General features: G+C 47.7%; 1 protein-coding gene, 1 long non-coding RNA gene and 1 pseudogene across 2 annotated transcripts; 2 read left to right on the plus strand and 1 right to left on the minus strand.

Moving 5' to 3' along the window:
- The first annotated feature begins 8,437 nt into the window (after positions 1 to 8,437).
- Positions 8,438 to 11,591, plus strand: LOC124689315 (UDP-glucose flavonoid 3-O-glucosyltransferase 7-like). Its single transcript, XM_047222865.1, has 2 exons — positions 8,438 to 9,647; positions 11,272 to 11,591. The coding sequence occupies exons 1-2, from the start codon at positions 8,438 to 8,440 to the stop codon at positions 11,589 to 11,591; spliced, it is 1,530 nt and encodes a 509-aa protein (XP_047078821.1).
- Positions 11,592 to 15,314: 3,723 nt separating this feature from the next.
- On the plus strand, positions 15,315 to 16,030 carry LOC124689316 (annotated as a pseudogene).
- A 1,332-nt stretch (positions 16,031 to 17,362) lies between these two features.
- LOC124691405 lies at positions 17,363 to 26,140 on the minus strand. Its single transcript, XR_006998936.1, has 3 exons — positions 25,996 to 26,140; positions 25,824 to 25,827; positions 17,363 to 17,378 (listed from the first exon to the last, which is right to left on the minus strand). It is a non-coding gene; the product is annotated as an uncharacterized LOC124691405 (long non-coding RNA).
- Between the last annotated feature and the right edge of the window lie 765 nt (positions 26,141 to 26,905).

Below are 26,905 nucleotides of genomic sequence, written 5' to 3' on the forward strand. Positions count from 1 at the left end.
GCTGTTTTTTCCCACTATGTGAATGGATTGTGTAGGTGGTGGGTCGCTGAATTTTCTTCTGCCGCTTGAGTATGGTGCTGACGCTAATAATAATAGCTAAAGATTAGATTGATTCACGCCGGAGAGATGAAATCTTGGACATTATTACTGCTTCCTTACACGAGTACCTGCCAAATAGTAGTACGTAGCATATCCCAGAAATCTCTCTATGACTTAATCTCCCCAGATATTCCTTCCCTTCGGCGAGAAAGGTTTCCTAGTGCCAATGTCCCGCGCATCATCTTTGTCTCTCCCAGGCGGCATCTAGGCGAAACCTTGGGCCAATTTCAAAAGCGCAGAAGATCTCCCTCTCATCGACAATTTTCTAGGAAGGAGTGAATCACATTGGCGGCAATGACTGAAAATTTTCGCTTTCATATTACCGATGATGGAGCTATAAATTCATCCCCTTCCTCTCGCCATCTCAATAGTATCCCGTTCCAAAACTCTGTCCACCGCTCTTGGCCTGTCTCTTCCGATTACTCATCTCTCTTTCTGATCACGATCTCCCATGGTTGGTCGCCGCTCAGGGTGGATCAACTGCGATGCCATCGGCGACGAGGGGGAGGAGGATGCTCGCAAGTTGAAGTACGAGTACGAGTGGATAGTATCCGAACAAGGTTTATCAATGTTGATTCGTTAGTTTTCGCATTCGTTTTCTCAATCCATATATGATTCGATTCTCTACCTTGTGGCATGGTAGATGAAGATCGAGACGCCGGAGAGTTCCGATCAGCATCGTGTAGGCCTGGCAGGTGGCGTGAGAGCTCCGAGCATCACCACATTTGGTAACTACGGGGTCCGTAGTCCAGAGCTTGCGCACCGGGTGCATTCAATCGTGGACCGAGTAATCGCGGCCGGGTGAAAACGGCGACCTATCACGCGGCAGCAGAGATTGGCCACGCGGTCGTTGCCGTCATGGACTGTCACGTTCAAGGAGTGGCCCTAATCCTATGAGAAGATGGCCTGCACTACCTCCAACTCAAGGTAACATAAGTTCATGTGCCATTCATCATTTGTACTCATGCAGTAGTTCATCACGTATTCCATGGAGTAGCTGCGACGGTGATGTCATGGTTTCTGTTTTTTATGTGATGAATACATCCAAGTCGATAGTTATGTACTCATGTTTTTTAACATCTGAATTTCTATGGTGTATGTACGTGCAGCCTGCTGCTATTTCCCTCATTTTTTGTTGGTTGACCTGAGGCAGATTGCCTGAGTGCTAAACAATCGCTCGGATCCTCAACCTCCGGGATTTTGCGTGCGGCGAGGGATTTGCGTGCGGGAGGGGTTCTAGGGGATAAACTTCTCTAGACTAATGGTCAAATCGCTGTACACCTTATAGTTTGATTTTTTCACATAAAACTATACACCTTATAGCAAGAAATGGAAGGACTATTATTTTCTTCCAACAAGGTCAATAAACATATTCGGATGTATCACTGACTTTGGATAGCGATAATCATTTTTTTGCAGGGATTAGCAAGACTTCTATATTTGGATATCAGCTCTGGACATGTTAGGCAAAACATTGCAAGGAATCTATATAGGGTTAGGTAGAATATATTTATTTTGATGCAAGATTGTAAATTATCTATTGTTCAAACAATGTACATGTATCAGATGGTATTCCAGTAATAAATATAGAATTATTTGTTACTACATTCGTATTGTATTCTATCATTTGTGTGTATTGTGGTATGGTTCTCTCGCCAAGAAAAAAATCGAATTATCTTGCCACAATTGTAGTGGTTCGTGGCAAAATGACTAATGCCACAAAACAAAGATTGTTGCCATATTTTCTTGCCACGGTTGACTACTGCCACGGAAGAATATGCGCCACGAAATGAGTGTTGTTGGCATAGGTTATTGCCACAGTTGTTTATCGCCACGAGCTATCAGTTGACATGATTCGTTACATGTTGCATTAAGCTATCTCCACAAACCAAATTGTGGCATCAAGTGAGTGATGCCACGGGAAAAAATGTGGCAACTTTCCATATAGTTGTTGCGATAGCACACTTTATTGCTACAATTGTATTTTTGTGGCAATAACCTATTACCATGTGCCCAGTTGCAACGGATGCCAACGAATATCATTTTGTGGCAATACGTACATATTGCCGCAATTCGGTATGTATTGCAACAAACGATTTTGTTGCAATAGATCCGAATCCTTGTAGTGCCTGAAGTTGAAGTTCGTTCTTTTAAGCAACAAGGGGGAGAAAGTTTTAAAGATGCTTGGTATAGAATTAGTAATGCTCATCATAGGTGCAATAAGAAACACTCCACTATTATCCTCCTTAGGAACTTTTATGTTGGTATATCTAGCTGGAATAGGTATGTTCTTGATACTCTTTCAGGGGGTAATTTCCTAGGTACTCCTGCTTTAGAAGCTAGTTGCATCATTGAGAGTCTAGTTGGAATACCACCTGTTAATGAAGCTAAAATTGAAATCTCTCTGGAGGATGTCATGAAAAAGTTGTAAGCCATAGAGAAAAATCTTCCAAGTGTTGAGACTAAATTGGGAATATTAATTGATAATACTGATAAACTTGATAAATCCCTAGGAGGAATTAATGAAAGAATTGCTATTTTAGAAACTTGTGCTATCCATGATAATCAAAACCATAGGAATGGTGAACTTGAAGAAGCTATGGGAACCTTGAGTTCAACTTTTTCTTCTCTTAAGTTTAAGGAGAAAGCTTATGTGGGTAAGGAGCAAAAATTCATGTATGTCTCTAAGGTGCCTAAGCCAAAGAATTATTATAAGCCTAAAATTGATAAAACCCTTAGTACCACTATGGGAAATTTAGATAATGGAGCATCTAAGGTACCCTCTGCGACAAGTTGTGTTTTTAAGGAAAATTATGATGTTGATGCTTATTCTTTTGATAATACATGATTTGCACTTTCTGCGCCTAGCTGAAAGGCGTTAAAGAAAAGCACTTCTTGGGAGATAACCCATGATATTTTTATTTTACTACTGTTTTGTTGTGTCTTGGAAGTTGTTACTACTATAGCAACCTCTCCTTATCATGTTGTTGTGCCAAGTAAAGTCTTTGATAGTAAAGTTGATACTAGATTTGGATTCCTGCGTAGAAACAGATTTTTACCTGTCACGAATTTGAGTAGATCTCTCTGTAGGAAACTCGTAAAATGCTGAAAATATTCATGCGTGATCCTCAGATATGTACGCAACTTTCATTCAATTTGAGCTTTTTCATCTGAGCCTGTTAAGTGCCTCGAAAAAATTCGTCTTTACGGACTGTTCTGTTTTGACAGATTCTGCCTTTTATTTCGCATTGCCTATTTTACTGTGTTGAGTGGATTTCTTTGTCCCATTAACTTTCAGTAGCTTTGGGTAATGTCCAGAAGTGTTAAGAATAATTGTGTCCTCTCTGAACATGTGAATTTTTGATTATGCACTAACCCTCTAATGAGTTTGTATTGAGTTTGGTGTGGAGGAAGTTTTCAAGGGTCAAGAGAGGAGGATGATATAATATGATCAAGAAGAATGAAAAGTCTAAGCTTGGGGATGCCCCCGTGGTTCATCCCTGCATATTTCAAGAAGACTCAAGCATCTAAGCTTGGGGATGCCCAAGGCATCCCCTTCTTCATCGACAACTTATCAGGTCACCTCTAGTGAAACTATATTTTTATTCCGTCACATCTTATGTGCTTTACTTGGAGCGTCTGTTTGTTTTTGTTTTTGTTTTTGTTTGAATAAAATCGGATCCTAGCATTCCTTGTGTTGGAGAAAGACACGCTCCGCTGTTTCATATGAACACTGGTGTTCTTAGCTTTACTTTAATGTTCATGGCGAAGTTGAAAGCCGCTTCGTTGATTGCTATTTGGTTGGAAACAGAAAATGCTTCATGTGATAAATGGTATATGGTCTTGAATAATTTGATACTTGGCAATTGTTTTGAGCTCTCATAGATCATGATTAAGCTTTTGCATCATGTAGTTTAAACCTATTAGTGGAGAACTATCGTAGAGCTTGTTGAAATTTGGATTGCATGATTGATCTCTCTACAGTCTAGATATTTTCTGGTAAAAGTGTTTGAGCAACAAGGAGCAGTGTAGAGTCTTATAATGCTTGCAATATGTTCTTATGTAAGTTTTGCTGTACCGGTTCATACTTGTGTTTGCTTCAAACAACCTTGCTAGTCAAAGCCTTGTACTGAGAGGAAATGCTTCTCGTGCATCCAAAAACCTTGAGCCAAAACTCATGCCATTTGTGTCCACCATAACTACCTACTATGTGATATTTTTCTGCCATTCCAAAGTAAATTGCTTGTGTGCTACCTTTAAAATTTCATTCCTTGTCTTTGCAATACATAGCTCATGGGAAAATAGCTTATTGTGGTATTGAATATGTTGCTTATGTATCTTATTTCTTATAAGTTGCTTGTTGAGCGGTAACCACGTTTCTGGGGACGCTATCAACTTTTTACACCTTTGTTGAATATCATGTGAGTTGCTATGCATGTTCGTCTTGTCTGAAGTAAGGGTGATTTATCATGATTAAATGGTTTGAGTATGCATATTGTTAGAGAAGAACATTGGGCCGCCAACCAAAGTCATGTATCATGGTGGAAGTTTCAGCTTGGACATTAATCCTCAATCTCTTATGAGAATATTATCGGTTGTTGAATGCTTAAGCATTAAAAAGAGAAGTCCATTATCTGTTTTCTATGCTGTCCCGGTATGGATGTCCTCAAGTTGAGATCTATCAAAACTGAGAAATCAAATGCGATCTATCTCCTTGGACCTTTGTACAGGTGGCATAGAGGTACCCCTTTGTGACACTTGGTTGAAACATATGTAATGCAATGATAATCCATGGAAATCCGAGCTAATTAGGACAAGGTGCGGGCACTATTGGTATTCGATGCATGAGGCTTGCAACTTATAGGAGGTTTTATGCATAACACATATGAATTATTACTACCGTTGACAAAATTGTTTCCATGTTTTCAAAATAAAAAGCTCTAGCACATGAGTAATCCATGCTTCCCTCTGCGAAGGGCCTTTCTTTTACTTTATGTTGAGTCAGTTTACCTACTTCTTTCTATCTTAGAAGCAAACACTTGTGTCAACTGTGTGCATTGATTCTTACATGTTTACCTATTGCACTTGTTATATTGCTTTATGTTGACAATTATCCATGAGATATACATGTTACAAGTTGAAAGCAATTGCTGAAACTTAATCACCCTTGTGTTGCTTCAAAACCTTCTATTAAGAATCTATTGCTTTATGAGTTAACTCTTATGTAAGATTTATTGATGCTTGTCTTGAAAATACTATTCATGAAAAGTCTTTTCTATATGATTCAGTTGTTTAGTCATTATCTTTACCATTGCTTCGAATCACTTCATTCACTTCATATGCTTTACAATAGTATTGATCAAGATTATGATAGTAGCATGTCACTTCAGAAATTATCCTTGTTATCGTTTACCTACTCGAGGGCGAGTAGGAACTAAGCTTGGGGATGCTTGATACGTCTCAAACGTATCTATAATTTCTTATGTTCCATGCTAGTTATATGACAATACTCACATGTTTTATATACACTTTACATCATTTTTATGCATTTTCCGGCACTAACCTATTAACCAGATGCCGAAGCGCCAGTTCCTGTTTTCTGCTGTTTTTGGTTTCAGAAATCCTACACAGGAAATATTCTCGGAATTGGACGAAACAAAAGCCCACGGTCTTATTTTGCATGGAGCCTTCCAGAAGTCCGAAGAGGAGACGAAGAGGGGCGACGAGGCGGCCACACCCTAGGGGCGCGGCCCCACCCCGGGGCGTGCCGCCCTATGGGGTGGGCCCCTCGAGCGTCCCCCGACTCTGCCCCTTCGCCTATATATTCTATCCGTCGCGAAAACCCTATCACCGAGAGCCACGATACGAGAAAAGTTACTGTGACGCCGCCGCCGCCAATCCCATCTCGGGGGATTCAGGAGATCGCCGCTGGCACCCTGCCGGAGAGGGGAATCATCACCGGAGGACTCTACATCATCATGCCCGCCTCCGGATTGATGAGTGAGTAGTTCATCCTTGGACTATGGGTCCATAGCAGTAGCTAGATGGTTGTCTTCTCCTCTTGTGCTATCATGTTTAGATCTTGTGAGCTGCCTATCATGATCAAGATCATCTATTTGTAATGCTACATGTTGTGTTTGTTGGGATCCGATGAATATGGAATACTATGTCAAGTTGATTAATTGATCTATCATATATGTGTTGTTTATGTTCTTGCATGCTCTCCGTTGCTAGTAGAGGCTCCGGCCAAGTTGATACTTGTAACTCCAAGAGGGAGTATTTATACTCGATAGTGGGTTCATGCCTCCATTGAATGCTGGGACGAGTGACGGAAAGTTCTAAGGTTGTGGATGTGCTGTTGCCACTAGGGATAAAACATCGATGCTTTGTCTAAGGATATTTGTGTTGATTACATTACGCACGGTACTTAATGCAATTGTCACGTTGTTTGCAACTTAATGCGGAAGGGGTGCGGATGCTAACCCGAAGGTGGACTTTTAGGCATAGATGCATGCTTGGATAGCGGTCTATGTTCTTTGTCGTAATGCCCTAAGTAAATCTCATAGTAGTCATCATGATATGTATGTGCATTGTTATGCCCTCTCTATTTGTCAATTGCCCAACTGTAATTTGTTCACCCAACATGCTATTTATCTTATTGGAGAGACACCACTAGTAAACTGTGGACCCCGGTCCATTCTTTTACATCTGAAATACAATCTACTGCAATCTCTGTTCTCTATTGTTCTTCGCAAACAAACATCATTCTCCACACCATACGTTTAATCCTTTGTTTACAGCAAGCCGGTGAGATTGGCAACCTCACTGTTAAGTTGGGGCAAAGTATTGTGATTGTGTTGTGCAGGTTCCACGTTGGCGTCGGAATCCCTGGTGTTGCGCCGCACTACACTCCTCCACCAACAACCTTCACGTGGCCTTCATCTCCTACTGGTTCGATAACCTGGGTTTCTTTCTGAGGGAAAACTTACTGCTGTGCGCATCACACCTTCCTCTTGGGGTTCCCAACAGACGTGTGCATCACGCGCCATCACCGGGTCGCACCCTCGAGAATGTGCTTGCGCACTACCCAGTCCTGGGGATGCCGCCGTCGGCGGCGGTGCCTTCGATGTTGCGCCGACACGGAATCTCGTGGATGCCACGTCACATGGCGTCGTCGTCCTCGTCGGGTCGGCGGCAAGGTCCACATCGCGCAACTACGGATCCGTGCCTCCAGCGACTCCGAGGACGACGATGAAGACGGAGGTGAACACGGAGCCGGCGTCGCCTCCACCGACCAGAGGGCGCAGCAGCGGCGCCCTCGTTATTCGCGAGGGGGCGCGCGCCTCGTCGTCACCGGCGCGCGGGAGGAAGAGGAAGGCGAAAAAGGAGGGCGCAGCGGCGGCAGCTGCTGCATCTGACCTCGCCACGAAGGAGGTCGCGTGGGCCGAGGAGGCAGCGGTAGCCGAGGCGATCACGAGGTCCCTCCAAGACCTCGTGCCCGCCGACAATGCCCTCCCCATGGACGCGGCCCTCGCCTGGTCCAGGCAGGACTGGGAGAGGGAGGAGGCGGAGCAGCAACGGCGGCAGCTGGACCTGGTCGCCGCGAGGCGCCGCGCCGCCGCGGCCGCGCAACCCGCCAGAGGTGCGCCACTCATCAAGCTGGAGGACTCCAGCGAGGATGAGTGGTACAAGCCGACGCCGTCGCCGCCACGCCTCGGCGACCCTGGGCAGGGGTCCAGCCATTGGGCTACCGGCGAGAGCAGCCAGCAAGCGCCGCCAACGCAGGACGGCGGCGACTCGAGCGACGACGACGATGACGATGACTACACGGCGTTCTACCGCCATTTCGGCATGTAGAACATCGTTTTTAAATTTTAGTTTATGTTTCCCTCTGGCCGAATTCAAATATATTACGAATTCAGCCTATATATATAAAAACTCACCTATATATATTAAATATCTCTAAATTTCGCCTAAGTTTCTACATTTTTTTGTCTCTTTCTGTTTGAATCCAAATACATTTGGTCTGAAGATGCTCTTCCACTTGCTGGTTGAGAATAATTGTGAGGCGGAGAGAATCTGCTAAATAAGCCAAACAAAAAAAAACATATGTTCTGCTTGCATCTGAAGTCATCGAAAATTTGCAATAGCGCCGAAAGCAAATTTGGATCTGGTCGACATGACCTGTCGCGTTCACTGCACATGTCCCGGTCAGATCATGCCTCATCGATATTTCTACCACGGAAAAGTTAGAGCAACTGCCACAAAATTAGAACCAATTAGAGCGCCGAACGGATCGACACGAGCGAGCGTGCCTACCGGCAACAGCCAGCCATCCATGGCTACGCAGCATGAGCGGCAGCAGCAGCAACCGCTGCACATCCTCTTCTTGCCTTTCTTCGCGCCCGGGCACCTCCTTCCGGCCGCCGACGTGGCCGCCGTTTTCGCCGCCCGCGGCGCGAGGTGCACCATCCTCACCACGCCCGTCAACGCCGGCATCATCCGCCCGGCTGTCGACCGTGCCAACGGCGCCAATAATCTCCATGGCACCGGCTCCGGAAAAATCGATATCGCCCTGATGCCGTTCCCCGACGTGGGGCTCCCGCCGGGCGTCGAGAACTACATGGCCCTTACCACGCTCCAAGCAGACTGCCGCGCCAAGTTCATGCGAGCGGTGCAGCTCGTCCAAGAGCCATTCCATCGGTTCCTAGCCGCCAACCGCCTCGACGCCGTCGTGTCCGACAGCTTCTTCAGCTGGTCCGCGGACGCCGCGGCGGAGCACGGCATCCCGCGGCTCGTGATCACCGGTACCAGTGTGTTCGCGCGGTCCTGCAACGAGAGCATGCTGCGCAACTACCCGTTGGAGACGACAACGACAAGTGAGGACGATCCTGAAGCTCTCCTTTCGCTGCCGGGGCTGCCGCACCTTGTCCAGCTGCGGCGGAGCCAAATGATGGACCCCCGGAAGCAGCCGGGGGCGTGGGCGTTCTACCAGAGCAACAACGCCGCCGACCAGAGGAGCTTCGGCGAGTTGTTCAACAGCTTCCACGAGCTGGAGCCGGACTACGTGGAGCACTTCCAGACGACGCTCGGCCGCCGCGCGTTTCTTGTGGGGCCGGTCGACCTCGCCACCAGGGACATGGCTGCCAGCGGCGCCAAAGTCAGCGCCGAGGTTAACAAGGACAGCTGTCTGCGGTGGCTAGACACGAAGCCCGCCGACTCAGTGGTGTACTTCTCCTTCGGCACGGCAACACGTTTCTTGCCGGCGGAGTTGCGCGAGATATCCCGTGGCCTCGATCTCTCCGGCAAGAACTTTGTGTGGGCCATTAGTGCCGGCGAAAGCACCGAATCGTCAGAGTGGATGCCGGAAGGCTTCGCCGAGCTGACGGCAAACGTCGGCAACAGCTGCGGCTGCATCATCTGGGGCTGGGCGCCCCAGACACTCATCCTGAACCACCCCGCCCTCGGTAGGTTCATGACGCACTGCGGCTGGAACTCTGTGCTGGAGGCCGTGAGCGCCGGCGTGCCGATGGCGACATGGCCACGGTACGCCTGTTAGCAATAATCTTGCTCTAATCATATGGTTAGTGTTTATTTGGCAAGTCCTATGCGTATGTGTATGCATTGCATGGAAACGCCAAGTTAGTAATTGAAGTGTCAGAGTAGTACTTTGTCTACGCAGGAGTCCAAGTAGTGTTAATCGAGTCAGGCTAGGAGTCGTATTAGCAGCTAGATGAGTTGTAGTCAAGTTAGTCTAGTTAGATGGCAGGTGTTGCCGTGTCCGCGTCCAAGTAGAGTTTCTGTAGGACTAGGTTTAGTGCGTTGAGTCGGTTGGCCGTGTATTTATACATGAGGCTACGTGAGTTTGTAACCGTGAGTGCAGAAAACAGAAAATAAAGACAAGGCACGATATGTGCCTTTGGCGATAAATTTTGTGTTTGCGTGTGTTCGTCTAGTTTCATGTGACTGATCTGTGGGCGAATCCCAACAATTGGTATCAGAGCGAGGTCGAAGATTTGAAGCTACGCTTGCCCCGGGGAGGCGACCCTACTAGCGCCTCGGGGCAGGCGACCGTCGTTCAGCGAAGCGGCCGGGTGGAGCAGGCGTCGCGCTGTTGTTAGCGAGGCGGCGGGCGATCATTGCTCGGTGGAGCAACACGGAAGGGTTGACGAGTGTGTCGTCGTTGGCGAGGTGGTGGTGGATGATCGTTGATGGGAGAGGTGGTGCCGAGGTGTGGTACAAGAGTCTCGTCAAGATCGTCGACCGCGGGTTTTCGTCAAGGACGTGTTCGGAGGAGTCCGATGAGTCAAGGAGTCGTGGTCGTGCAAGTTGGCACCTCGAGTCGTCGTCGAGTCCGTGAGTCGTCGTTGTGTTCAGCTGCTTGTTTCGTGATGATCCGTTGCGGTTGAAGCGTGTCACGTCGAAGTGCTGTCCGGTGCGAGGTGTCACCGAGGGCTAGTGCGTGCGCGGAGAAGTGTGTCTTAACGCAGAGTGCTCAAGCGTGTAGTGGGACGAGGATCAGTGAAGGGGAGTCTCTTTAATGAGGACATGTCTCTACAAGAGGCGGTGTGTGTTCCGTCGGCGTGTATTGCGCTAGGGGTGGCCGAAGGTGTCCGCCTGTCAGCGTGACTGGGAGTCTGGATCATACGTTGAGTTTAAGTCGTTGAGCCACGAATTTGCAACGAGTCAAGATCAGAGGAGCACGGAAGACCAAGAGTCAAGATTAGGGAGAGATTGTTAGCAATAATCTTGCTCTAATCATATGGTTAGTGTTTATTTGGCAAGTCCTATGCGTATGTGTATGCATTGCATGGAAACGCCAAGTTAGTAATTGAAGTGTCAGAGTAGTACTTTGTCTACGCAGGAGTCCAAGTAGTGTTAATCGAGTCAGGCTAGGAGTCGTATTAACAGCTAGATGAGTTGTAGTCAAGTTAGTCTAGTTAGATGGCAGGTGTTGCCGTGTCCGCGTCCAAGTAGAGTTTCTGTAGGACTAGGTTTAGTGCGTTGAGTCGGTTGGCCGTGTATTTATACATGAGGCTACGTGAGTTTGTAACCGTGAGTGCAGAAAACAGAAAATAAAGACAAGGCACGATATGTGCCTTTGGCGATAAATTTTGTGTTTGCGTGTGTTCGTCTAGTTTCATGTGATTGATCTGTGGGCGAATCCCAACAACGCCGACCAGTTCTACAACGAGAAGTTCGTTGTGGAGGTGCTCAAGGTAGGCATCAGCGTCGGCGCTAGGGACTACGCCTCGGCCATGGAGAACCATGAGGTGATCGGCGGCGAGGTAATCGCTGAATCCATCATGGCACTCATGGGAAACAACGAGCAGGGCGACGCTATACGGAAGAAGACTAATGAGCTCGGTGTCAAGGCGAGGAGCGCGGTGGAGAAGGGTGGGTCTTCGTACAGCGATGTCGGACGGCTGATGGACGAGCTGATGGCCCACCGGCTTTGCTCCGTCGACTTCCGGGCAGCAGGTGGAGTTTGATCCGTCGGTTGGCATTTTCGTCGTTGCAAAGTGGCATGTTTAAACCGCCAGCGTTCTTCGTTACAGTACCAGGATACGGCACACTAGCTTCAGTGTTCCGCCGATCCCTGCGCCAGGATACCGCGTCCGTGATGATAACTTTTCCCTCTGTAGCGCTGTTGGCATGGTTGCATGTAGGCCCGTTAAGCTGCTAGATTCTGTGCGTCTCCCAAAAGGTTCCATCTGTAGAGCTGATCGCTGGATTCTGTGTGTCTCACAGAAGGTTTAACGGTTTTGCTATGTCTCGATGAACTGAGATTTTCTTAAATCTAAGTCACTTACAAAAAAGTGCTTTGAGTTGTATTTTTCTGTTGAAAACGTGCAATTGCACTTTTTCTATTGCACTTTTCTGTTGAAAACGTGCAATTGCACTTTTCTGTCAGAAATGTGCAACTGAACCGAGTTGCACTTTTCTTTGAATCGCTGTTGCGTTTTTCTAAGGTGACCGAGACTTAAGAAAATCTCAGTCAACTGAGACATAGACACACCCTTTTTTTAAACCCAGAGATATAGCCTAAAAATGAAAGATTTTAGAAAAAATGATGGACATATAGTCCAAAAGTGACTAAACCATACATACATAACCACATGCAAAAATAGTACTGCAATTTTTTAGAAGGCAAATATCAACATTCCACAATGCAACAACATAATATAAATTATTTGTTAAAAAACATTACCATTAGCGATATTATCTTCTGATTCAGAAGAGAAACCAACATATTACAATTCAACACCATGAAAAAGTAAAAGCAACTTCTTCTTTTTTAAGAGGAAAACTCGAGCGCTTGGGCCAATAGGCTGGAAGAAAATAGCAACAAAAAAACTAGTGGCAGATGGGTTCACAAAACCAATGCAAATTCAACAACTAGAAGCTTTCAAGAACAACCTCAACTTGGATACGTTGAGGTTGAGGGAGGATGTTAAACGATAGGCTTTTAGAACTTTTCGTATATTCGTTGTAATCAGGTTTGGTAAGATATAAACCAACCTGACTATTTTCCTTCACGTGTACTTCACAATCCCTGTAATTGTGGATCCGTTGTGATCTGGTCGTTATCGACCTATATTAACACGTAACGCGAGCCGAGGCAAATGCATCGCTTCAAACCAATCTACCAGACTTTTGATACCCTCCAACAATGGACCGCATTTCGAACACCTCAACTATCTGTTTGGGTCCATTTACGGTGGCTCGCGGATATAAATAGGCCCTCGATCCATATGCATTTTCAGCGGACCCAACGGCCCCAAACCACACAAAAAATGCAACAAAAGAACTTAAATACATTTTACATAATTCAAGATCCATAGGTACACCTTTTTTTACAACTAAATAACATATAGATAATGGTGCGCATAGGCTGGCGGCTTCTTGTCCTCATCGTGGTGGCTTCCAGCTAGTCCTCCTCGCCAGGTCGATGAATACCCGCGACGGCGGCCACACATTGGACGCCTGAAGAAGAGGCGACAACTGCTCAGTTGCTGGCGGAGCTGGCGCTGATGCTGCCTCCTTCTGCGACTACTGGATGTCCTCCTCGTGGCCTTCCCGCGCACTCCTCCACCTTGGAGATGTCCATGGCCATGGCCATGGCGCACCCCAACGCCTCCTCCTTTGTGAGCTCGGCCGTCTCATAGTCGACATCATCGTTCTCCAGCAAGTCCTCGGCAACATCCTCAAAGAAGGAGGCTCGTGCGGGAATGTCGATTGCCACGGCCATGGCTCAACATATTCTCTTTCTTAATCGTTGCTTCTCTTTCTTAAGTAACCATGTTGTATGACGACCCCAATCAGACATGTGTTTGCGTAAAGTACGCATTTTATTATTCCACCTATATATGAGAGTATCACTAGCAACAGATCTTTCCAGACCCTCTTGACCATGTCATGGAAATCTTCCCACTGTAAGCATCCAAGTTTGAATTTGAACCGGCGAGTAGATGACGGTCTAAGTATTCCTGTGGTCAACAGGATGGAAGCATGGTCCGATAGACCTAGTATGTTATAAAGCACGTACGACCATGGGAAATTTCGATTCCCAATGGGCATCCATCGATTTATTTTTTCGTATGTAGGTTTCGAAAAAATGTTTGCCTAAATAAATTGTCTTGCGATCATTGAAACGTCTCTTGGATCCAAGCTGTTGATGATTGCATTGAAAAAAAAAGAGCCAATAATTAAACCGTACCTACTCCTGCTCTTCTCGACGGACAGATTGTGACGGCAGTGACCCGTTGGAGTGGCCTGGTCACGAGATCCCAACCTGTGGACCTTATTCACAATTCTCTTCTTTAGTAACTCCAGTAATTCCTCCCTGAAATAGGCTTTCGCTCCGCTTTATAAATAAAGCCAAACAGTCGAACGATACAAAGTGATGAGGAAACCCTCTTACAAGCAGACCAGAGATAAACTAGAAAACTAAGAAGCACCAAGCTTACCACCAAAGATGACATGAGACTAAGGAGACCCGCGCTCCATGACAACGCCCCCAAGAAGGTAACAACGTCACTGCCGCCGCCGTTGCCAAGATCACAATGGTCTAGGATTTTCACCCGTAGCCCAAGTGAGGAGAGGGAAGCCACATCGACGCTCTCAAGAGGGTCACGACACCTTCAGGCGTCACCGTCGATGGCGCCAAAGCGCTGGGCTTTCGCCCGGAACAACCCTCACCGCAACTGGTCCCTAAGTCTACCAGCCACCCCCGAGCCGAGCTTCTACCGCGCGATCTGGGCACTGAGCACACCAAGGCGTGTCCAGCACAAGCTCCCGATGCCCACTCCTCGCCACCCTCGTGGCCCGAAGAGACGGCCATCACCACTGCCACGTCGCCCGCCGCCGAGCCGCCCGTGCAGTCCACCTTCCGAGGCCGCCGCCCGGCATCCGCGAGCTCTGCGGTGTCACCGGGTCTAACGTGTGACTCGAGGGCCTATGCGGGTAGACGGTTTGGGTCCGGATGGCGGCAACGAACATAGCCACCGGAGGACGTCCTCCACCGCCGCCGGCGGGTGCCGACCGGACGCGGTGGCGGGGACACACCGAGCCCCTCGAGCCCGGCCGAGCCCAGGCTGGGCCCGTAAAGTCCCCGCCTCCACGTTGCTGCACGTAGGCCGCCGCCGTCGCTGCCGTCCTGCTCCTCCCCGTGCTACCACATCCGCTCCAGGTGACGTCGTCAGCGGGAGCAGCCTGGCCCGACCAAGTCCAGAAGGGCCCCGCCTGGGCCCAGATCTGGGCCGGTGGATCCCGGCCGCCGCCACTGAACCGCAACGCCCCGCCGCACCTGCGCCGACGCGAGACGAACCTGCCACACCGTGCATCACCCGCCGCCTCCGCGGCCGGGACGCCACGCAGCGCCGCCGCCCGGGGTGAGGTCCACCGTGCACCGCCGCTGACCGCCGGCCCCGCACGGGGAGGACCTGCGCCGGGTAGAAGAAGAGCCACCGCCGCCGGCACCGCCCGGGCTTTGCCCGGCGGCTCCCGCCGGCGGCGGCAGCGAGGGGAGGGTGGAGGAGGAGGGACGGGAGGTTAGGGTTTTACTCCAGTAATTCCTCACGCTCCAAGTCTTGCTCTTCAGCTCCTCCGAGACTCCTAGTTCAACGACCAGAAAAAGGCAGCAGATTATTTCTTCCAAAAAGCAACATTCACCACAGGATCGAGTAGAACACTACGTGTGTTGTCAAGAAAGCATGGCTACCAGCGATGAGCCGCAGCAGCAACTGTTGCACATCCTTTTCTTCCCCTTCTTCGCGTCCGGACACCTCATCCTGGTCGCCGACATGGCCGCGCTATTCGCCGCTCGCGGCGCGAGGTGCACCATCCTCACCACGCCCGTCAACGCCGACACCATTCGTCCGGCTGTCGACCGCGCCAATCTCCACGGCACCGACTCCACCTCGGCAGTCGAGATCTCCCTCATTCCTTTCCCCGACGTGGGGCTCCCGCCGGGCGTCGACAACGTCTCGGCCTTGACGACGTTGCAGGTAGACTACAGCGCCAACTTCATGCAGGTGGTGCAGCTGTTCCGCGAGCCCTTCAAGCGGTTCATGGCTGACAACCACCCCGTCGACGCTGTCGTGTCCGACAGCTTCTTCACCTGGTCCGCGGACGCCGTCGAGGAGCACGGCATCCCATGGCTCATCTTCTTTGGTAACAGCGTGGTCGCGCGGTCCTGCAACGAGAGCTTGCTTCGCAACAGCCCACAACTTCCCCCGAAGACAACGACGACGACAACGGCGGCGGTGGCGGTGGAAGGCTCGTCTCCCTGCCGGGGCTGCCACACCGTGTCGAGCTGCGGCAGAGCCAGATGATGGACCCCGAGAATTACCTGTCAAAGGGTTATAGCATGTCTAGGGTTGGCAGGTTAGTACACACCAGGTGCTCGATCAAATGGCCGCAGTTCTAACATAATTATTTTTGATGCAGCATGGAATAGTGGGTATATCTGGATCACCAAGCTTCTTTGGAACCTTACCATTAAAAGAGTAATTAGCGAGCATAGTGGAAATTTCCTCATTTGGAATCTTCCTTTTATTAATGACAATATCTTTCATATACTTTGAATAAGAAGGCAATTTAATAGCATCAGTCAAAAGAATTTGCAAAAACAAAGGTTTCATCCATTCACAGAACTTGTTATAATGTTCTTCCTCCTTCGATTTATGTTTCTTATCAGGAAAAGGCATTATTTTTGCACCCAAGGTTCTCTTTCACTACCATGTTTAGTAGAAATAAAATCTTCCTTAGTGTATTTTGTATTCTTAGTATGCTTTTCAGGTTCTTCTTCAATTTCTGCTTTATCGGAAGCATCATTTTTATCATTACCACTTTCAGTTACAGCATCAGAAATAGATATACTATTAGGACTAGTTGAATGCCCGTGCGTTGCTACGGACCCCCAAGTTTTGTACCTCAGCACACAAGCAAACATAATGCACATGAATATTCCAGCATTTCAATAACATGGGTACATAGAATGTTTATATTCACACTTACTCAATCAAAGACGAGAAAAGGATAATGTCTACAATGTTGCTTGTGAAGTTTCTACCAAACAAATTTAATTACTGGAGCAATAATAGTAGAAAAAACATGCATCAAACACAACAGGATGAATAATAGGAGAAAAAACATGCATCAAACACAACAGGATGGAAAGCATCAGACAAGGTCGAGATGCACGATTATGAAGAACGCGTCCAGTAGCACGCCATCCTTCTTACTGTCATTCATTTCGTCACGCCTCTTCACGTTGTCCACCACCTGCTATTATTTTATAAGTAGGTGAAGGTGGCACATGATACTGAATCTTGACTCAAGATTGCATATAGTGTGAGCCTAGGTAGGCACACAATGAAGAAACAGGAAAATGGTCCATGTTACTTTGATGGATCTTCCCGTCACATTCAGAAATTGTATTTATAACAATAATTGACCATGTCAAGTTTCTATATAAAATCAGAAGCAAGGAGGAAACACAACAGATGTGACAACATATATGTGTACCATTAATTAACAAATCTACCGGTAAAATGAGCAGAAATCATGCAGAAGAAAAATTAAGTTCAAAGAAAAAAAAAAGCGAATAAGAAGTGTAATGTGTATTTTAATGCAAGAATATGATTTAAAACGGGATGACTGAGCTTAAGAGGGTCAAAATGGCGTTCTAATACGTACCACATCAAATCTCTCTGAAACATGTTATGATGCATAAGAAGTGTTTCACCACATTCCGAGACTTGTACCATATATCCCTGTCATTTTCACAATCAAAGTAAACAATAAATATCATGGGGTGTTTTATAAAATATACAAGTCTACTGTAAAACCTATTAAAATTTACCCTCCAGAAAGTCATTATCTTTTTCTATTGGCGAACACAAAAATTATATTTTAGCATTGAAAGTTTGAAACATCAAAACCAACTACTGAATAGTGATCTGCTGAGGAATATGAAAGTTAAGCGAGGTACTATGTTCTAAGTTAACATAACACAGCTTTTATTTTGGCAAAATCGTACATCTATGGATCAATGAAAAACACTAAACCTAGTTTAAAACCTAAGCAAATTACCAAACCTTTGCAAGACCCATCATGACACACTCAGGGCATAGCATTCTGAGTTATTTTATACACCCATAAATACCTAATTCTACAGCTTGAGAATATATACAATATATTCGAGCTATATATCTGACCATCAGTGCTACTAAATATCCCAATTGGGGTTCAATAAATAAAAGTATTCAGTTGTCATGTGAGAATAAGATACTCCGGTAGAAGTTTTCATTTTCTTTGCTTCCTATTGAGATATACACCATTGTATACCAAACAAATTGTTACTGAAAACATGAAGATAGCATTTTTTCATGAAGAAAAACATAAATAATTTTCATTGCCCTACTATTTATGGATCGCCTCTCATATAGTAAATGAATAACCTGTTACCAGCTTTCTTACAAACAGGTAAAGTGTATATATATATTTCTTATAATAGGTACCCAGCATTAACTGTACACTATTGTCCAGACCTATTTACAGTGATGGAGATAGGAGCTTCAACAAAAAAAAGGTTAAATATCTCATCGGTGAAGAATGCCATTCTTATTATTCCAAAAAACGTTTTGTTCCCAGCAGGCTTCAGCAGCATACTTATATCGATAGCTATGTGAATAAGTGAGCAAAAATTCTACTACTGTACATACACAGCTCGTGTAAACAGAAGGATCAGTTCAGATTTGGTTCATGTATACCTTCACCAATTGTTATCACCAGAATTTGACCGGATCAGAGGTGGGCTGCGATTGGAGATGGGCTTGAAGAATATACATAGAAGAAGAACATGAATCGGCCTTTTGTACCAAGTTTGGGCTAATTTGCCCGTGTGTCTGTAACATAGTAGGATACGTGTCGTTTAGAAGTTAGAGTTTAACCCGTGCACGGTTAGGTGCACGCCTGAATTAGAAAGTCCCCCGGACTATAAATATGTATCTAGGGTTTATGAAATAAACAACAATCACGTTCACCACAAACCAATCTCGGCGCATCGCCAACTCCCCCGTCTCGAGGGTTTCTTCGGGTAAGCACCATGCTGCCTAGATCGCATCTTGCGATCTAGGCAGCACACGTTTATTCGTCGTCCATGCGTTGCTCGTACTGAAGCCTTTTTGATGGCGAGCAACGTAGTTATCATAGATGTTTTAGGGTTAGCATTGTTCATCGTATCATATGCTATCGTCGTGCAACCCTTAGGCATCTAGCCGCCCTTACGCCTATCTTGGGTGTAAGGGCGGCACCCGCTTGATCATTGTTTAGTAGATCCGATCCGTTATGATTGCTCCTTGTTCTTCAAGGATTAGTTTAATATCCGCATCGTTAGGCCTTACAAAGGGTTGGAGGATCCGGCGGCGCGTAGGGTGTAGTTTGCTAGCCCTAGACAGGATGTTCCGGGGATCAACCTCGTGTTGGTTTTTAGGCCCTGTCTAGGATCGGCTTACGATCACCGTACGCGGTCGCGAGGCCCAATCACGAGTAGGATGTTCCGATTATGCGGTGAAAACCCCAAATCGTAGTAGGTCGCTTTAGCTTTGCTTTGATCAAGCAGGACCACCATCTGATCGTACACCTCGTACGCATCATGGGTGGATCGGCTCAAGGAGCCGATCCACAGGATAACCTGAGAGCCGATCGAGGCTCGTATTTAATGTTTACGTGTATGCCATGCAGGAAACTAAGCGAGGCATTCTCCAACACCTTCCTGACCAGGTATAGGTCAGGTGGCACGCCCTTGCATCAGCATCGGGCGTGCGTGCCGAAGGCTTTGCGGGCCGTCGCTCGGAGGGACCAGGGCCAGCCGCAGTCTCGGGAGATTCCCGGCTCTACGGTGTTGCCCGTCGCTGCCCGCCGGTGGGTTTCTGACCGCAACACATTCTGGCACGCCCGGTGGGACAATCTTCGACATCAACAGCATCGCCATCTACATCTGAGATGGCGGAAGGCACTCCGGTCAAGTACGAGGATCTGTCTGATGAGCTTAAGAAGAAGCATGACGAGATCAAAGCAGTTCTCGAAGCCGACCTCATCGGCTCTTTTCACAGAACCCGCTCACATGGCATCAGGTGGAAAGGGTTCTCACCGAGGCGCGCTCGATGGAGTGGACCTGTCCACCCCGTCAGAAGAACGCACCAGGTCGCTGCGTCAGGAGATCAACTTCATGGTGGCTCATTCGCTGCACCGCCATTCTGAGAGCCTGGTGAACACTCTGGAGCGTGTTGCTCTTCGGGTGATCCAGGAGATCATGAGCCATCGGTACTCTCCGTCAGGACCAGCTCTGGGGACTTACCGAGGAGAGATGCCACTCCAGTCCCGTCCACCGCCGCCGTTCGCGTCGGCAGCACCAGAAGTGCCGAATTCACCGGCATCCGCCGTTAACATGGTGAAGCTCACTCACCCTGGAGGGTGCCAGCCAAGATTCTCGTTCAACATCAACATGATAGGGCTCGGGTACCACCCTGGTGAGGACACAGACGAGGGCGGCAGCTCTCACAACGAAGACAAGGGGGAAGCTGTTCCACGCGATCGGCCCCGACACCTCCAAAAAATCCTGGTTACAATCAAGATGAAGGCCGATTCCAGCGACCGGCCCGCATTATCCGTACCACACGCTCTCCCTGTGTTGGGTGTCGACCTCACAGGTGACGGGAAGCTGGGATATGGGTTTACATCGGCTGATGAGCTAGAAGAAGTCGACATCGGTCCCGGGGATAAGTCGCGACCAACTTTTGTCAGCAAGAAGTTAGATCCACATCTCAAGGGTCAAATGATAGCTCTGCTAAAAGAATACCCAGATTGCTTTGCATGGGATTACACAGAGATGCCTGGGTTGGACAGGAGCATCATTGAACATCGGATTCCCCTTAAGAAAGGGTTTCGGCCGTTTCAACAACGAGCACGTCAGATGAAGGCCGAAATTCGGAAGAGGTCAAGAAAGAGATCGAGAAGATGTTGGCCGCCGGGTTCATCAGGCCATGCAGGTATGCTGAATGGATCTCCTGTATTGTTCCTGTAGAAAAGAAGGACGGCCGATGGCGTGTGGCCATCGATTTCCGAGACCTCAACAGAGCCACTCCAAAAGATGAATATCCGATGCCTGTGGCAGAAACGTTGATCAATGCAGCTGCTGGCCATAAGGTGTTGAGCTTCATGGATGGCAACGCCGGCTATAACCAAATTTTCATGGCCCCAGAAGATATACACAAGACCGCATTCAGAGTGCCAGGAGCAGTAGGCTTGTTTGAATATGTAGTCATGACCTTCGGGTTGAAGAATGCTGGTGCAACGTACCAAAGAGCCATGAATTATATATTTCACGATCTGATCGGCAAGTTGGTGGAAATCTACATCGATGACGTGGTAGTCAAGTCTGTCTCCATGGAGGGACACTTAGATGATTTGCGACGCATCCTAGACCGAACTCGGAAGTTCGGACTGAGAATGAATCCGAAGAAGTGTGCCTTTGGTGTGATGGCCGGTCAGTTCCTAGGTTTTCTGGTTCATGAACGGGGAATTGAGATCGGCCTGAAAAGTCAGGAGGCAGTGCGTACCATGCAGCCACCCACCACGAAGAAAGAGCTCCAACGTCTTATCGGCAAGATCAACTTCGTCCGACGATTCATCTCTAACCTGTCAGGACGAATCGAGCCGTTCATGGCACTGGTGAAGATTAAATCTGATGACGAGTTTCACCGGGGGCGAACGGCAGCGGGCGTTTGACGAGATTAAGCGGTATCTGACAACGCCGCCTGTGCTAGTTCCGCCCCAACAAGACAGGCCGTTCTATATCTACTTGTCAGTAGCTGACACGTCCATCGCTTCGGTAGTGGTGCAACTCTATGAGGGTATTGAAAAGGTCGTTTTCTACCTCAGCAGAAGGATGTTGGACGCGGAGACACGGTATCCTGAAGTCGAGAAGCTTTGCCTCTGCCTGTTCTTCACCTGCACCAAGCTTCATCACATCCTTTTGACGGCAGAGATCATCGTCATCTGCAAGTCAGACGTTGTCAAGCACATGCTGTCGGCCCCTGTTTTGAAAGGCCGGCTTGGTAAGTGGATGTTCGCGTTGACCGAGTTCGATCTTCGGTATCAGCCTGCGAAAGCAGTCAAGGGACAAGCGTTGGCCGATCTTATAGCTGAACGGATTAATACTAATATAGCGGCACTATCCGTACGTGCGTGGGCTATGTTCTTCGATGGATCAGCTTGTGACGATGGTTGTGGCATCGGTATTCTGCTCGTGTCGCCTCGGGGGGCAACATATTCTTTCGCCATCAGGCTATCTACCCCTTGCACCAACAATGTTGCTGAGTACGAGGCAGTGCGCAAGGGAATGGAGTTGCTTTTGGAAGCCGGGGCGAAGCAGTGGAGCTTTTTGGAGACTCGAAGTTGGTGATCTCTCAACTCACGGACGAATACAAGTGCGAGAGCGAGTCACTTTTTCCATATTGGGTGGAGTGTCGTGAGCTGATGACACATTTTCGGTACATCAATTTCAATTGGGTCCCAAGGTCTCAGAATACCGACGCCAATGATCTCGCACAGATGGCGTCAGGATACAAGGACATACCCGACGGGTCAGAAGTTCAGGTGCAATTCCTGGAACAGGATGATTGGAGAACCGATATCTTCAATTATTTGAAGGATTCGGCTCGGGGGGCACCCAAAAGGATAAGATACAAGGCTATGAAATATGTCCTTATAGGAGATGACATGTTCTACAGGACGTTGGAAGGGTTACTACTCAAGTGCCCGGGACCAAGCGAGTCTAATCGGCTCTTACATGAGGTGCATGAAGGCGCCGTGGAACTCACCAATCGGCCCATAAGATGAAGTGGTTAATTAGACGATCGGGGTTTTATTGGCCTACCATGCTAGAAGACTGCTTCAACTACTACAAAGGATGCCAAGCGTGTCAAATGTTCGGAAAAATCCAGATGGTACCCGCATCAGCGATGAACCCCATCATCAAACCTTGGCCATTTCGAGGTTGGGGCATGGATATGATCGGCAAGATACATCCTCCGTCAAGCAAGAACCATGAGTGGATTCTGGCCATTACAGATTATTTCACCAAGTGGGTGGAGGCCGTTCCCATGAAGAAAGTAAAATCGGAAGATGTTATCCAATTTGTCAAAGAACATGTCATTCATAGGTTCGGGATTCCCCAAACCATCACGACCGATGGAGGTTCGGTCTTTGTCTCTAAAGAATTCAGAAAGTTCTGCGATGACATGGGGATTAAGCTAATCCGATCATCTCCATACTACGCTCAAGCCAACGGGCAAGCCGAAGCATCCAATCAAAGCCTGATCAAACTGATTAAGAGGAAGATTGAGGAGAACCCCAGGGTGTGGCATGAGACGTTGTCAGAGGCTTTGTGGGCCTATCGCATGTCATGCCATGGAGCTATAAAGACTTCGCCGTACCAGCTTGTCTACGGACAGGAGGCTGTATTACCTTGGGAAATTACGGCTGGATCGAGACGTGTCACGTTTCAGAATGACCTGACACCGGAGAAATATGCAACCCTGATGAGTGACACTATTGAGGATGCAACGGAACTTAGACTTTGGTCGTTAGAGAAGATTAAAGAGAACAAAGCCAGGGTAGCTCGGGCATACAATAAAAAGGTAAGACCAAAGGAGTTTCAAGTTGGTGATCTAGTATGGGAAGCCGTATTGCCACTAGGAACCAGGGATAAAGCATACGGCAAATGGTCTCCTAATTGGCACGGTCCTTACAAAGTCATCCAGGTTCTGAAGGGCAATGCCTACATGCTTGAACAGTTGGATGGTGCGAAGTTCCCAGTGGCCGTCAACGGCCAACATCTCAAGAAGTATTTCCCAAGCATGTGGGAGGATGGGCAGTAAGATATGGAGGCCGATTTTGCAATCGGCCAGTAAAAAAAAATCACAGCCGATGTACAGACATCGACTTGAGAAAACATGTGGAGACAACAGTATGCGTACAGCCGATGCACGGGCATCGACTTCAGAATAATAAAAGCCGATGCATTGCCATCGACTCTAGAGGAATAAGCTCAATTAAGCAGGTTAACAGATCGGTTTTCAAACCAGATATTTGAAATAAATCTCCTAGTGGTTTGTTGAGGAGTTCGATCTGCACGCTTAAAATGGTTTGGATAGGAGCTAGACCTGCTGGACCGTATGGATAGGCAACGGCTTGGCCTCAAATCGCGTTTATAGTACAAGTCGATGCCTTGTCATCGGCTCTTTGTACAGCGACTTCGTTTGACGATCGGCAAAGTTGACAAGAAAGCAAGACTAATTGGGGAATATTCTCTTCATTAATAATGGGATTTCTTACAGAGAAAGAGCCGATTGCTCGGGGAAGAAAGAACAAAAGCCGACTACTACTACTAGTCCCTAATCTAAGGGCCGTTGCTGCCCTCGTCGTCATCGCTGCCGCCGGCGCAGCTGCTGATGGGCTCCTCATCGCTGCTCCCGTAGCCTTCTACGGGAGCCTCATCTTCCTCATCGTCGTCATCACTGTCGTCGTCCCACCAGGCGCGGAGGCGCTTCGCCGGTGGGTAACCTTCGAGGGAGTCGTCGTCGTCATCCTCCGCCTCTTCCTCGGAGGAGGTGAAGCCTTCCCAGGGGGAGCGGTCGTCCTCGCTCTCCGCCTCCTCCTCCCCGTCGATGAGAAATCGAAGGTCGTCCTCTCCGTCAGTCAAGGAGTTGTCATCTTCAGACCAGATGGAGGAATCGTGTTCCTCCTTGTCCCACGTTGTTGGGGCAAGGATGTCGTGCGCCGCCAACGAGCCCCACTCTAGCGTCGGCTCGTGGAAGGGAGATGATACATAGGAGAGGTTTGAGGAGGCAGAAGAGGAGGAGGAGGAAGAGGACATGGTTACGGAGGAATGGGGGTTTGTTCGCCGATAGCTAGTACGGAGCAGGAGGGTGAAGGGGCGAACTGCTCGGCGTGGTTAAATGATGGGATATTGGGGAGAGTTGATGCTACAACAGTTTCCGAGGAAATGGTGCCAAAGGATTGTCGAATCGTGCATAGAAGTCGAGAAGGCAAGGCCTCATGATGAAGGATACTGCGGCAGTTCTGCTCTGCCATGACATGGCCCTTCGAAGGAAAAGCATAATGATTTTGGAAATGTCATTTCCAAAACCAGGGGGGCATGTGTTATCACCAGAATTTGACCGGATCAGAGGTGGGCTGCGATTGGAGATGGGCTTGAAGAATATACATAGAAGAAGAACATGAATCGGCCTTTTGTACCAAGTTTGGGCTAATTTGCCCGTGTATCTGTAACATAGTAGGATACGTGTCGTTTAGAAGTTAGAGTTTAACCCGTGCACGGTTAGGTGCACGCCTGAATTAGAAAGTCCCCCGGACTATAAATATGTATCTAGGGTTTATGAAATAAACAACAATCACGTTCACCACAAACCAATCTCGGCGCATCGCCAACTCCCCGTCTCGAGGGTTTCTTCCGGGTAAGCACCATGCTGCCTAGATCGCATCTTGCGATCTAGGCAGCTACACGTTTATTCGTCGTCCATGCGTTGCTCGTATCGAAGCCTTTTTGATGGCGAGCAACGTAGTTATCATAGATGTTTTAGGGTTAGCATTGTTCATCGTATCATATGCTATCGTCGTGCAACCCTTAGGCATCTAGCCGCCCTTACGCCTATCTTGGGTGTAAGGGCGGCACCCGCTTGATCATTGTTTAGTAGATCCGATCCGTTATGATTGCTCCTTGTTCTTCAAGGATTAGTTTAATATCTGCATCGTTAGGCCTTACAAAGGGTTGGAGGATCCAGCGGCGCGTAGGGTGTAGTTTGCTAGCCCTAGACAGGATGTTCCGGGGATCAACCTCGTGTTGGTTTTTAGACCCTGTCTAGGATCGGCTTACGATCACCGTACGAGGTCGCGAGGCCCAATCACGAGTAGGATGTTCCGATTATGCGGTGAAAACCCCAAATCGTAGTAGGTCGCTTTAGCTTTGCTTTGATCAAGCAGGACCACCATCTGATCGTACACCTCGTACGCATCATGGGTGGATCGGCTCCTTGAGCCGATTCACAGGATAACCTGAGAGCCGATCGAGGCTCGTATTTAATGTTTACGTGTATGCCATGCAGGAAACTAAGCGAGGTATTCTCCAACACCTTCCTGACCAGGTATAGGTCAGGTGGCACGCCCTTGCATCAGCATCGGACGTGCGTGCCGAAGGCTTTGCGGGCCGTCGCTCGGAGGGACCAGGGCCAGCCGCAGTCCTGGGATATTCCCGGCTCTACGGTGTTGCCCGTCGCTGCCCGCCGGTGGGTTTCTGACCGCAACACCAATATATGTAAGCTTTCATACCGATGCTGATGACGTCAGTCTCCAGTCTCCACCGTTTTGCTTCCCCTGAATGGCTGCATGACCGGAGAACATCTAGCAAGCTAGGCATTACATCAACCACAGTGTCAGTATTACCAAGAAAACACAGAGCCTCCAATGATTCTGCATACATGCACATAGTAAAAACAATTGTCTTGTTGTCCAAATAGCTATGAAAAACAGGTCATAGAACTGCTAAAGGTGCTGCATGACAGGGACAAAATATAAATATAAAAAAACAGAAAAAGGAATAAAATGCAAATCAGAGACCCTGAGCTGCTGGTTTTTCATGCTGGGTACTAACGATTGGATACAAGGTGTCTTCGGATGGAAAGAAGATGTCAAGCGCTCCATGGCAAGCTCCACATAGAGAAGATCCATGTGTCTTGAAAATTAACTGGCGAACGATTCATTTGTGATAGCACTCCCTGACTTTTTAATTTAGTAAGTGAAATGTCACAAAAGATTCTGCATGGGTCAAGTAAAAATAGATGCTTCTATCCTCAAGCTTGCTCTTGCAGCTTGTTTTCTTTTCGGATAAGCTCGGGCCATGCTGTTTGCATTGTAAGAGAAGCAACGGTTCCTTATACTTAACTAAAGTCTGCAAGTGGCTTCAGTTGATGCATTATATATAATGTCTGTGTATAATTTTAGTTATAAATTTCTCTAGAATTTGAAATTATATATATGATTATATGTAACATGCAGGTTCGCATGATTATAAATTTCTTTAAGAAAGACAGATCGGGTGAAACAAGCTCGGAAGACTGGTTTTTAAGTTTCGGAGAGAGACGTCTCACTGTTACGTAGTCTTAAGTCACTGCACATACAGTTTTTCCATAAACTTAGAGGTCTCCCAGCAGGTTTA

The sequence above is a fragment of the Lolium rigidum genome, chromosome 2 (assembly GCF_022539505.1).
Source record: "Lolium rigidum isolate FL_2022 chromosome 2, APGP_CSIRO_Lrig_0.1, whole genome shotgun sequence".
NCBI classification, from domain to species: domain Eukaryota; kingdom Viridiplantae; phylum Streptophyta; class Magnoliopsida; order Poales; family Poaceae; genus Lolium; species Lolium rigidum.